The following is a 13,066-nucleotide window of genomic DNA, read 5'->3' as shown; positions in this document are numbered from 1 at the left end:
ATGGTTTCTCTCTCACCCTCACTGGAGCGGATTGCAACATGTTTTTTAGGGCTCTGGTGGATAGATTAAAGCCTGGTGAGCTCAATCTTTTGTTGAGCCACATGCTCATGCTCATGCTCGTACTCCAAGAGAAAAAAACCTTCGAACACTCTCAAACCTGTACTCTTCAAGCATGCAGGGCTCTCAGGGCTGTGCCACCGGACTGACAGATGGTACCAGGAGGCCTGGTGTTGCGTCCCAGTGATGGCTCACCCGGAGCCCCATCCACAGTGCTCAGCATCACCACACTGCTCAGCTTGACACACGAGCTACCAGCCCTCTAGCTCCCAGGAATAGATAGCTTCTGTTGACAGGGCCAAGGTCAGGTTCTTCCCTGCCAGTCAAAGGGCATCAATAAGAAGGATCAAAATGTTTTTTTTTATGATACAAACCAATCTGTTAACACCATTATGTAATTTAAGTGTTGAAGTTTTGACGTGACTTCTGGCAAAACAAATGATGTAGTGAGGGTTTTGTAGCAATAAAAGAATCAAATAAAAGTGAACTCACTATAACCTCCTAGACGTTGACCGAGGCTGAATTACATTTTGCCAAAACGGAAGGGGAATGTAAGCTGCGATGCTTTCATCACTAAGATGCTCGGTGTATATAATGCATACATTTTAGCCGCTCATGCAGCAGGAGTCACTTTCAAAGTGATTCAGAGCTTCTAAGCTCATTAAATGTTAATCAAAAAATCTATTTTCAGATCACTTGGAGATCTGTCATGAGGATTTCAGGCCGGCTAGGAGGCCAGAGAGCCGAGTGAATAAGATAGTCCTTCACTTTCTGAAATTATTAAAAACACGGTGTCTTGGGTTATTTATAAGTTTGTTTATTTTTCTTTTAAACGAACAAAGTGTCAGGATGCATAATGAATTCTGAACTAAGAACTGTGCTCCACAAGGCTCCACCTTTAAATGGCACAGAGGCAGTAGTGAGGCAACCTCTCGATGACTTTTTGCAACATGTCCACTGTCCTTTCCATTATTCATGATGTGTTTTCTCAGACTGTGCCTTGAACCATGAGGAGAGAGTCTGTCTGTCTCCTTAAGAAAGAGCCGTGTGGTTGGAGAGAAAGTGTGCATTAGCTGCACACACAAGGAGTACTGTTTTCATCTGCATCTCGAGGAAAAAAAAAAAAAACAGATGTCCAGTAGTCTGGAGAGCCGGGGTGAGTGAATCTCAGAGATAGAGGCCAACAGGGAGCTGGTGAAAAAGACTGGAGATGAACTTGTGTTGAATTTACAAGTTGAAACTGTACGTGTCCCCAAAGTAGTTTGACTTTATCCAGACACACAGCCATCACATCAGCTGATGTCTTTCTCTCTCTTTTTCTCTTTTTTTCTGTCAAGAACTTTTCTTTCCTGTGCTTCACTTTTGTGGAAAATGATACTTTACACAGCAGTGCTCTTTCTTTGTGAGCATTGCATTTTCCCTTTAATATTATTTGACAAAACGTTCATGATTGATGATAAATTTTTTTTGGACAAACTGTGCATTTCAAATTCAGAGCACTGCATATAAAGTCAGTTGTATATTTATTCTTGCCCCATGTTTATGTTGATTGGTATTTGATCACTGCCGAGCCCCTTGGAGGGTCAGGTAAGAAACAAACAAAAAGCTGTTTGTAAATCTGTTCAGGTGGCTCAAAAGTCTGTGTGAATAGATTAGCTATCTGTGGGCCCAGTTTGTAAACTGTGGGAATGGATTTGACCATTAGACCACATTTCCCCCCCTTTTTGCCCTTGTGTCAAGTAATGAAAACGATAACTATGTTTAAAGGCAGGGTAGGTCATTTTTTTGAAAACTAGCTTGATTTTGAAAGTAGCATCCTCTCCGTTCTCCATATTCACCCACCCCCCTCCCCTCTGCGCTCTCCTGAAAAGACACGCCCCTCACTAGCGCCATTGGTCCACAAGCTGATTTCAGCTCATGCTTTGAGTGTGGGCTTGTGCATGCATGGTGTAGAGAGGCTTGATTGGTTTTTAAAACGTGGTCATGCTCCGACATTGGTTGACATTTTTACGTGTTTACAACTGCTACTGCTACTTTGTTTCTTTTTCAGAGCACGTGAGTTATTAATGACTGTCAGGACTTTAAGGCAATTACAACCAACATTTTAAAAAGTGTATCTGGAGAAAATGACCTACCGTGCCTTTAAGAGATCTTTAATAAATGGTTATTCACAAATGACAACATTTCAATGCAAGAAAGACTTTTCTATTGTAATGCATTTCTAAAAACACATTAAGAACTTAAATTTCATATGTCAAAGGGACATTTGAGAATTCACCATCAACTAACATTTTGAACAGGCTTCTTCCTCCAGTTGCAGTGCTGTTTTAAAAAAAACACATCATTAATGCTTATCACTAATGCTTGGCTTTGACATCGGTCTCATAAATCTCAGTTCTCTTTTTGTCTTTGGCTAAACACGGCAGCTTTTTCCCCCGGCGTTGTCATGGAGCTCAAGAAAGTTTCAGGTGTTTGTAAGATGATTGTAATACTAAAATCTACCAAATTGTTACTCTGTTGCTAGAAAATCAGTGAATATCCTGCAGCCATTGCAATCATAAAGTCTAATGGTTCCTACTCACATAGCTGAAAGCAATGCCAGCGTTTGATCCTCTAAATAGAACTGATCATTTCAATGTCCGCCTGGTTTTAAGATACATCTCCACCATACATAATCAACATCATCCATCCACATCCGCTCAATATGTAGAAACGTCCACTCACTGTTAGCGTTGATAAAGGAGGCTTGGTGAGTCACACAGATATTTGTGCCATGATTAAAATGTGAGGATGTATCTTTGAGCAATTGTTCAGAGCATTAGCAGAAGTAATACAGACACGAACAGAGTAGAAATGAAGTGAACTGCAGGATTCACTCCAAAGCCGCAGGCTATGAATCATCTTAATCTAATGTGTGCCAGCAGGTGGAAATGACTCAAATTTGTTCCCACAGTGAAATATGCAACACACTGATACTCCTCTCGTGTGGCCGGATTGGTGTATAATCAGCAACATTTTGTTTCCACACAGGCCCCACATTAAAACATGGTCAGATAGTAAGTCATTATAATGTGTCTACAGGACTGTGCCTCAGATAGATGCTGGATCGATCCTTTCTTCCTTATTCAGTTTCTGTTAATGACACATAGGCTCATGTCAAAGAGGGGCTCCATCATTTTATAGGCATGAAAACATCTGTTTCTGAAAATATAAAAAACATGGTGTTCTTTTTTGCTATTTTAACAAGCATATTGTGTTCTGGTTTTTAGTGCCTCAGTCTTACGGAGTGATACTGAGTGGTTTGAGTTGGGAGTCGTATGCTTATTACCTTAAATAAAGACATGGGGATAGGACAAAAGGAAGTTGGATATCTGCAGCAGCATGTTAAGCAGAATCTCAGCCACAAAGGAGAAACTCTGCTATCTGACTGAGCACAAAAGAAAAAAAAATATAATGTATGCAAATGAGGGAAACAAAGACTCTATTCTTCTCTCTGCAGTCTGTCAGCTGTATCAGATTCTTAGCTATCTTCTCAGCCCATCCACTGCACTCAAACTAAAACCTTTTTTTAGTGCTACAATAGTCCTTTTTTTATAAATGTATAGAATATGTAAAACGCTTTGTGTGTGCAGTCTAATTGCATGTTCTTTCAAAGTGAAGCATCACAATGATTTCTGTCAAATGAAGCATTTTTACATGATCACAGGGAGGACATGAACGTTTTTTCACTGACAGAAATCACTGTCTATAAGAGGTGAAGTAACCCTACATGTCACAAGTTGGTAAAGTCCTTGAGGCAAATTGTGAAATTGGATTAATTTACATGGTACTACTTTGAGCTGAATGCAGCATGTAATGCACTCACACCCAACCCTTTTACCAAATTGGCTCAAGAGACGGTGTTTAAATCAAGTGAAATATTTATTCCTCTCTTGCTATGAAAATGATTTCTCCATTCTCAGTCGTCCTCTAGAATTGATGGTTTTTGTGATAATTTTTTATTCACTGGTGGGAGTGTAGGCATCGAGTTGGTCATAAACTGGTCTTTGTGTTTATGAAGTGTTTTATACTCTCTGTTTCTTTGTGTTTTGCAGCTTCAAGGATCTTTGCGAAGGAAGATCGAGGGGCATGCACCAGGACACGCACAAAAGCAGAACGGGGTCTCCTGTGGTTTCTCTGGATCGGACTTCAAGCGGGTCCGTGTGGATCCTGGGGGTCTGGGACATGGGCCCTGCCACCATTACTTGTCCCAGCCTCATACTCTGCAAGGGTCCTCAACTATGGGTATGCAGAGGAAGAATTACATGATGCCCCATGGAGTAGGGTCTGACATATTTAACATGACCCTGAAAGAAATGAAAAAAGAGCCCACTGAGGTGCCGTCTTGTGGTCAGTCAAACTCAGATATGATTTTTGACTTCAAAGATGAGGGTGGGGGTCAAATTGACCCCGATCTTCAGGATCTTTTTGATGAGCTGACAAAGTCGGTGCCAACGCTGAATGATCTGGAGTTTGAGAAGATCCTGAAGCAGGATGATACATTCGGTTTGGACCTGGGTCGGCCAAGCTCGGCAGGGGCAGCTGCCAGTCTGTGTTCTCCATTGGAGAAGCAGATAAAGATGGAGCCCTCTCCAGATTTCGGCCAGGTTCATGGGGGCTCTCCACAGCTTCGACCGGCCTCTGCAGGACCCTCTTTCACGCTCACCAGCAGCTCTTCCACAACCACGTCACAGAAAGCTAACACTCAGGCAGGACACCCCAGAGCAATGCCCTGCTGGCCAGAAATATCCCACGCAGAGCAGCTGAAGCAGATGGCAGCGAACCAGCAGCAGCCAAGCTCTCTGCTACATCACCACCACCAAACACCACCTGCAGGATTGACCAGCTGGGCTCCTGCTATGACCACCCACTCTTCCACCAGCGCCTTCCCCCAGGACAAGGTCTCCAGCCCCGCCCCACTCAGCCAGCAGAGGATTGGCTCCCAGGGTAAAGGTATCAACTGCCTCTTCAAGTCAAATGGCCACAACGGCTCCCATCATTTAGACATGAAGGTTCTCAGCACCAAACCCACGTTGCACTTCAGTCCTAAAGCCCCACATTCTGCCAGCCAGCCTATGCCTGTCATGGCAAATTCAGTGAACAAGACTTCAGGCCAGCAGCAGACACAACAGTCTCCATTGACCAGCCATAATCAGCCACATCCAGCTCTTCACTTCCAGAACCAACAGATCTCCACGTCTGGGCCGCATTGTCTGCAACCCAAGCCTACCCCCGCCGGGATACCTCTCAAACTGGCACAACAGCGACAGGTATGTACAAAAATCACTCACAAGATGACTTTGAAGTGAAGACCTCTTATCTACAAGCGTTGATTAGGAGCATTAAAAAAAAACAACTCAACATTTTAAAGGAGAAACTGATTCGTTTTTTAATGGCAACAAAAACAAACAAAAGACAACAAGTGACACAATTAGTCATCTCTATAAAGCTACTGTAAATGCTTGAACCCAATGAAGCAGGGTAGGTGTCAGACAATTTAAGAGCTACACACAAAAAAAAAAGCCTTGCTGACAGTTTTTACTCAGCAGAGATTCTTTGAGTGATGCGTTGAGTGTTAAAGAAAGAAGGATGATGTTTATTGTTAAAAAAAACATCAATACTTACACATAATCTGTACAATATCTGCCAAGAGATTAGAGGAATTGCTTTGTCCACAGGGGGCGCCAAAATCAATGCAAATAGAAAGTTCCTCAGAAGTGCTTCAAAAATAAATGAATTTTTAGTTAGAGGTTTTTCAATTGACACAGATATAATTTAAGTTTACCATAGGACAACTCTGTGAGTCAGCTGAAGGCAATTGTAGGGATTAAGTAGACATGTATGCCCACAGAAGGCAAACCATAATCTGTGATAGGATAAAAAAAAAACCCAAAAAAAACAAAGTTTGTGCAACAAAATGCTGATTTATGTATTTAATCTACAGTCTCCCACTAGTGCCATGACTTTGAATGACTTGTGGATTTCATCACAAGACGTAAACAAAGTGAATAATAGCATCTCCCTCTAGAAGGTGTAGTTAAATTATACATAGCAGTCACACTTGCTCTCTGTAGTCCTCCTCATCAATCTGTTTCCTCAGCTCGCTCGCAGCAGCCAACCTGCTGTCTGAAACAACAACAATGCTCTGCTGTGTGTTTTAGGACTTTATTGTCTTTGTTCTAGCTGCTGCCTGTGCCTTTGCTGCTGTGACTCCTTTGAATATGTATTTCCCCTGAAAGTGTTTTGACGATGACACAGATTGCCAGAGCATGGTAGATTAACATGCAGGACTTCTAATTTCTCTGCTTGTCATGGTGGCTCCCTGTCAGGGCACAGATATGCACAGCGGGATTTGCTAATTGGAGGTTGTTAGCTACAAGGGACAAGTGGTGGAAAATGACAGTAATCTTCTTAGCCTGGTGCCAGAGGTTGAATCACTGATTTGTTATGATTGGGGAGATTTAGACCGTCCCCTCTTTTATTTTTTGTGCAAACAGTATCTGCAGCCGTCTTTGTGTGAAATGATCACGCGAGCCACACAAGAGAGCTCTCGTAACGTCTACAGATCAAGGGAAGTGCTTGAGTGACTGTGAGAGGGTGGGAGGAGGGAGAGAGGGAGGGAGGGAGTTCTACTGACTTGGAAGTAAACAAGGTAGGATGGCAAATACATCATCACGCATGGGAAGAACCAGCCTTGCCACCAGAGAGTAGTTTACACTGTAGATTTAAAGGATGGCTGTGCATGTTCAAGGCTTGCGATGTTTGTTGTCTTTAAACCTTTTTTCAGTCTCTTTGAAAATGTTCACGGTTCCATGAATGTTCCTTTTTGCTGCACATGAGCCCCAGTCTGAGCGATCTTCTAAATGTGATTGATTCTAATTATCAAGTTTAAGACTTTAATTATAGAGGAAAAGAGAGGCATGAAAAAAAGCCTACAAGTCTTAAAAGAGATGGGAATCAAATCATGAAAAAGTCCTGGATAGTGATAAATGAATGAAGAGAGCAGAGTTTTCCAAAAACTTGCAGCTTATAAAATCAGAAGCTCAGTCACCTTTTTAAAATGCTGAGGACGTTCACATGTGGTCCAATTCACGAGGGGGAAACAGTTTGATGAGGCAACTTTCCCAAGGACATTGTGTTTTCATGATCGTGTTACAAATTAAAAAAAATGAATTCATTAAAATTGGAATGTGGTAGCAAAGATCTCAGTGTCATACTGTTTAAAAGGGGAGACAAATTAGAATATTGTTGAAGAAGTTTACAGAAGAGTACAACATTCTGATAAGGTGTTTTGTATTCAGCATGGACAGAGTTAAAAGCCGAGCTAACGAGGAAGGGACAGCTTACGCCGAGGAGAAAAAACCAGCAGAGTCTCTTCCCACAGTGAATTGAATTAGTAATGGCAGAGAAATAAAGGTCCTGAAAGAGTGCCCTGATCCCCTGTGTAACACCGGCATCAAGACGAGGACTTCCTCCCACTGAGCCAAGCTGACGACCTTTTTTTTAAAAAACGACCAGAGATGTGAGCTTCGGTGTTTAAAGCTTTGTATAGGTCAATAATCGGCTGCTGAGTCAAACCATGTTAAAAATTAAAATCCATCGTTCAGTAACTCTCCAGCTATGAGGTCACGCATAAATAATACCTCACTTAAAGTAGGAATGCATCCTGTGGCAGCACACAGCAGAGGACACTAATGCATTATGAAACCTGAGTTACTGTGGTTGTGGTGAGCGGCGCATTTTCAAGGTCAAAATTGAGTGTTACTCGTCACATCGGTCGTGTAGCTATTGTGTGTATTCAAGACAAAAAAAAATAGAAAAATGACTTTTTGCTTACACCAACGTCTAATTAGCAAAAACAAATGTATTCAAATGAACGGTCTGATTTGTTATCATGAAATAATATGAATTCCCCATCTATGCCCCTTTGGAGAACATACTGCTTTCATTTCAAATTTAAAAATTCAATTTGTATGATTTTATTGTTGTGAAAAACTATAACACGACCATGCATCAGCAGAAAAATGAACCCATCTTACATACATTACATGCATTTAAGCGTCACATGATTCTTTTGCTTTCTTTTTCAATCTGCTGAGAGTTTCCTGTGTCTTTGTATTTTAATAGTTTCTAAAAATGTACATTCAGATGGTTATTTACAATATTTGGCAGACGATCTTCTCCAGAGTGACTTATGCGTCTGCTCTGCATAAGAAAACCCTGTTAGATCAAGTGAGGATAGGCACTTGGCAGCAGTTTCATCATCCCAGTGAGCAGCTTCAGCTTTTACAGATTTCCCTTTGACTACTACACAGCAGCTCCTTCTTTGCTTTCTGCAGAGTGGAGTACTATCTTTCCTGAAAATGAACAAACCTGTGTTAGTTAGTATCAGTATGTAGTAGTTATTAGTAGTTTGTAATTATTATGGCGACTTATGATAAAGGTTGCTTTTCTGCAAATTATTAAAATACCTCAACATTTTGTTGATGATCTTGTGGCACCAAATCCTCAATGCGGATAAGAGTGGGGCCAGGGGGGTTTGAGACTACCAGGTCACTCTGGCAGCGCTGTGAAGGGAGTGCTTGTTTCCTGGGAAAGGGAGCTGCAGCCAAGTCCAGATGCCGAGGCACTCCCTGGGGACAGCGTCATGGGTCCAGACTGGAGGAAGTGCAGTGTGAGAGCCGGCAAGGCTGGGCCTGGATCACTGTCAGCTGCCTGCTCTGCTGCAGGATGGGAGACTAAATCACCCGGCTCCTTCTCTGAGGCCTTAGCCACATGTGGTATTCATTAACAACAAGCTTGTGAAGAATGAGAGGAGGGAAAAAAACATGGAAAACAGCTTTATGACACATCGGGATGACAGAGAGGATTACTCAGTTGTGCTTTCTAAAACTCTCCTCATTGGGTTTTTCTTACAACAAAGATAGGATAAGTGCTCTCTGGTGTACCTCTGCAAGGAAAACACTCTGATGGTCACATTTCTCACAGTCTCAATAACTACATGCAGTGGATCAAAGCCAGTGACTCTGCTCTCTATAGTAACAGGAGAAACCGCTGTTTTAATGTTTTAGTCCCTGTGTAACCTCATTGCAATGCTTGGTTTGCTGTGTGGGTTGAACTCAGGCAGAGAAGGCGAATATTAGCTCCTGAAAAGGCTTGTGACTCCTGATGAGTTTCAACTTCCTTGATTCTCTCATCCTGTCTTGTTAGTTCTCCAAATCTCAGCCCCAGCCATTAACATTCACACACACACACACACACACACACACACACACACACACACACACACACACACACACACACACACACTTCCCTCTTTTTTCTCCCTCTCTGGGACCACAGTCACCACCCTGTAGAGATTCATCTTCTGCACAGAATCTGTCCTCTAAGTAATAGCTTCTGCTAAATGCACGGTTGGGTTTCTAATCCATTTCACCCTGGGAAACGTTTTGAGTCAACAGAACGACTGACATTGTACACACAGCGCGTGTTGACTTTGATTCGGTGCACATTAACCTCTTTCATGACAAATGATCGTGCAGAGTTAAAGCCTGAGCAAAGTTAGTGTCCTTGTGTCCACAAGAAAGACAGGTTTTACTTGGAGCGCTCGGATGGTCCGCGGCAGCGCTCCTAAAAAATATGCAGAACAGGAACAAATTACATCTCTAACACCCAGGGATGTGAAACGTATCTTCAAAAGCATGCATTCAGGACACGACTTCAAACAAAAAGCTAGTGTGGATAGCGCTGTTTCATTTGAGTTCTGCCGAATACATATTAATCAGTGTGATAGTGTCACGAGCCAAATGGGTTTCTAGTGGATGGAAGGCCTTCTTGCCAAACACAACACAGTGATCAGTAGAGGAGAGCTTATTAAATGAAGGTAGTCATGGTGCTGGCGCTTAACTCCCCATTGGCACACATTTCCTGCTGTCTCAGGGATTCTTTCCACTCTCTTTAGACACAATTATCAAGGGAGAAGCGAGCCTTAAGGAGGGCTGGTGCTCCCCCTTCCGAAAAAATGGGCCTTCCAAGTCTTCCTTTTTCATCTGCAGAGGGAGTCGCCTTTACCACATTCTGAAGGTTGAATAGCATCTTTGAAAAAAGATCTGTAATACCTTGTAGAGTTTTGCCCTCTAGTGGTCGAAACATATTGATGCATCATTTCTTTTTTCTTGTACTTCAACAAGAGCTTTCACCAATCTTAACTCCGATCTCCAAGCACACAAAAAAGAAAGAAGCGCCACTGAAGTCAACATAAAATCCTTTTTTATAATTTATAATAATAATTTTCTTTTATTCTCAGGCTGTGCCTCCTGGTCCAAGGCTGCCCACCAATGGAAACTTAGGAGTCTTGACAGCTCAGTCACAACCACGGCCTCCAGCACCCAACAACCAGCAGAAAGGCCCGGCCAATAAAACCATGCAGAGACAGCTAAACCAGCAACAGCTCACCATTAACAACTCAGTATGCTACATTAATACGAGATTGAATTCATTTGGTAGAATGAATTATTCAAATGAACAGTTTTCACAACTCTGTCTTTCATTTCAGGACAAAGATAGTATGCACGATCAGTTCAGTCGTCACCTCACGAGACCGCCCCCTGACTACAAGCAGTCAAGAAGTATGGTGGGAGTTCAGCAAGGAAACGTGTTCACAGGTACGTTCAGCTCTCACGGGTCAGGAAGGCTTTAACTGCTAACTGAGTGTAATCATCATAATCTGATTCTTTCTTGAACTCTCTTCAGGTCAAAACTCCTCCCAGTCTTCCAGCAGTGTCCCTGAGAATGACCTTCACTCCATGACTTGTCACCTCCAGAGTGGGTCCGCTTCCAAGATGACTCCTTCACCATCAGATCGCAGATTTAGCATTGGGACCGACTGTCACACGAGTTCTTGTATTGGTCAATTCCAGCAGCATAACAATCAGAATCGAATCGGACTACATCTGAATAAAACGAGGTTTCCAGGCCCGAACGTCCGCGGAAATTCTTTTGGGATGAACAATGTAGGAGGTGGTCAACACCCCAGAATAACAGCTGACTTGCATCCCTCCGGGGCACCAGGACAGGGTGTCGGAGGCTTGATGAAAAATGTCAACTGGGGCTCAGCCAACAAACAAGTGACAACAGGACTCAGTGTTAGGCGGCTTCCCAATCCCCTTCAGTCTCAGGGTGCACAGCTCGACATCCAGAACCATCCGTACCAACAGAGGCACATCGGCCCTCCCAACCAGGTAGCTTCAGATATCGGGATGCTCCCTCTTAATACTTCAATAAGAGACACAGGCCTGAGACCGAGCCAGCCACTGATGGGATCTCCTTCAGCAGTGGGAAACCTGAACCAGGCCTCTCCTGAGCAGAGGGTGCCAGCAGGAGCCTTTGCAGAGCCCAGTCCCAGCTCTGGCAGCTTTCAGAATAACCGGGCAAACCGTCTGACCTTTGACTTCCTCCCTGAGGGAGACAACACAGTTCCAGGCATCAACACAGACTCAGACTTTATCGACTCTCTGCTCAAATCAGGCTCGGGGAACGATGATTGGATGAAAGATATTAATTTGGATGAGATTCTCGGGAGTCACTCGTGAATTTTGCTCAGAGATCGCTTAAAGAAAAAGAAAAAAAGTCCAGCACCTCAAGTTATAGAGATAACGGATGCAAGGGGAAACATTTTTTAAATACTGTTTAAAAAAGGAATTTTATAAACTCTTATTTGTTATCCTAGTATACTGTATTGTTTTGTATTGTATTTACTGTGAAAGAATTTGTGTTCTGTCCCTAGTACCACACACATTTGGCTCCTGGTAAAACGGCCATGTAAGTGCTTTTCTTGCAGTCACAGTTCTTGTGGTTTGTTTGTCATACTCATGCTGTAGTGCTGTCGTATATGATAAAATTCACACTGTGAAAAGAAAACATTGCTGTGTTGCTGGGATTCCAGGTTATGTTTCTGAATCTGCATCCACTATTTAGCATGACATGGGATTGACCTTCAGAAGTTTTGTTACCATTCACACAGAGAACAATGTTTTCTTACTTTCTTCAAGCTTACTCATCTGTGGTAGAATTTGATGCGATTTAAATGATGTAACCATTAGAGGGTTTTTTTTTCATGTGATATTTAATAATTATTGGGATAGTAATGAGACATTATAATACATGTAATTAATTAAATGATTTGAATAAATGAATATATAAAACTTTTTTTGCTTGTTTTGTTTTTTCAATATTTCATTTCGGTTTTCAATCAAACCAAAGACATGACTCACTTACTTCAAATATCCTGTTTGCCGTGCTTGAGCTATATTAAGATGCTTTAATTTGTATTATCATTACATTAGTTTTTAAATTATAGACAGATTCTTCCAAACAAGAGTCCAACTCTTCTAAATCCCTCATCAGATATTCAGAGCTGAATCTGAACAAAACACTAAACAAAGAAATGATCGTAAATAAAATGCTCAGAGCATAATTAACACTCTTTATTTGAATTTGTTCTCTAAAACATCCTGTAAGGACCTCTTTGTTTCCCTTGTTATTATCAATGACTCATACGTCTATCTATCTATCTATCTATCTATCTATCTAGCTATCTATACTGCCCTCCAGTGGTCACAAACTAACCCTTAGCTAACCTAACCCTTTCAAAATAAGACGTAAATGTGTACTCTGCAGCTTCGATCATAATGGTGAAAAACTAGATCAACTTATATAATGTACCTAAACTCATATGCAAATAAAACTGAATGCACTCTCTTAAATCTGCCTGTGCAGGTGCACAATTCAAATATTTGATATATTATAGCTGCATAAAGTATTCAACATTAATTAATGAAATAATAATCGAGTAAATGTATTTTATTGTATTTTTACCAACGTGTCCATAGTACCTCTTGTTAAAGCATTGTTGCCCTTTAATCACTGGTGTGTGTATATCATAAATTAGTGTTTGAATGTTGTGAACATG

At 41.8% G+C, this 13,066-nt stretch overlaps 1 protein-coding gene across 1 annotated transcript in view; it reads left to right on the top strand.

Moving 5' to 3' along the window:
• The window catches only part of maml2 (mastermind like transcriptional coactivator 2), a 37,931-nt gene extending 25,629 nt beyond the window's left edge, over positions 1-12,302 (top strand). Inside the window, exons 3-6 of the mRNA XM_079353673.1 lie at positions 4,152-5,366; positions 10,403-10,564; positions 10,652-10,760; positions 10,849-12,302. Coding sequence (XP_079209799.1) covers positions 4,152-5,366; positions 10,403-10,564; positions 10,652-10,760; positions 10,849-11,687 — 2,325 coding nt within the window. The 3' untranslated portion in view covers positions 11,688-12,302. The remainder of the gene's footprint in view (positions 1-4,151; positions 5,367-10,402; positions 10,565-10,651; positions 10,761-10,848) is intronic.
• Positions 12,303-13,066: the final 764 nt, after the last annotated feature.

This window comes from Symphodus melops, assembly GCF_947650265.1.
Source record: "Symphodus melops genome assembly, chromosome: 10".
Lineage (NCBI taxonomy): Eukaryota > Metazoa > Chordata > Actinopteri > Labriformes > Labridae > Symphodus > Symphodus melops.
This window is presented reverse-complemented; position numbering and strand designations above follow the sequence as displayed.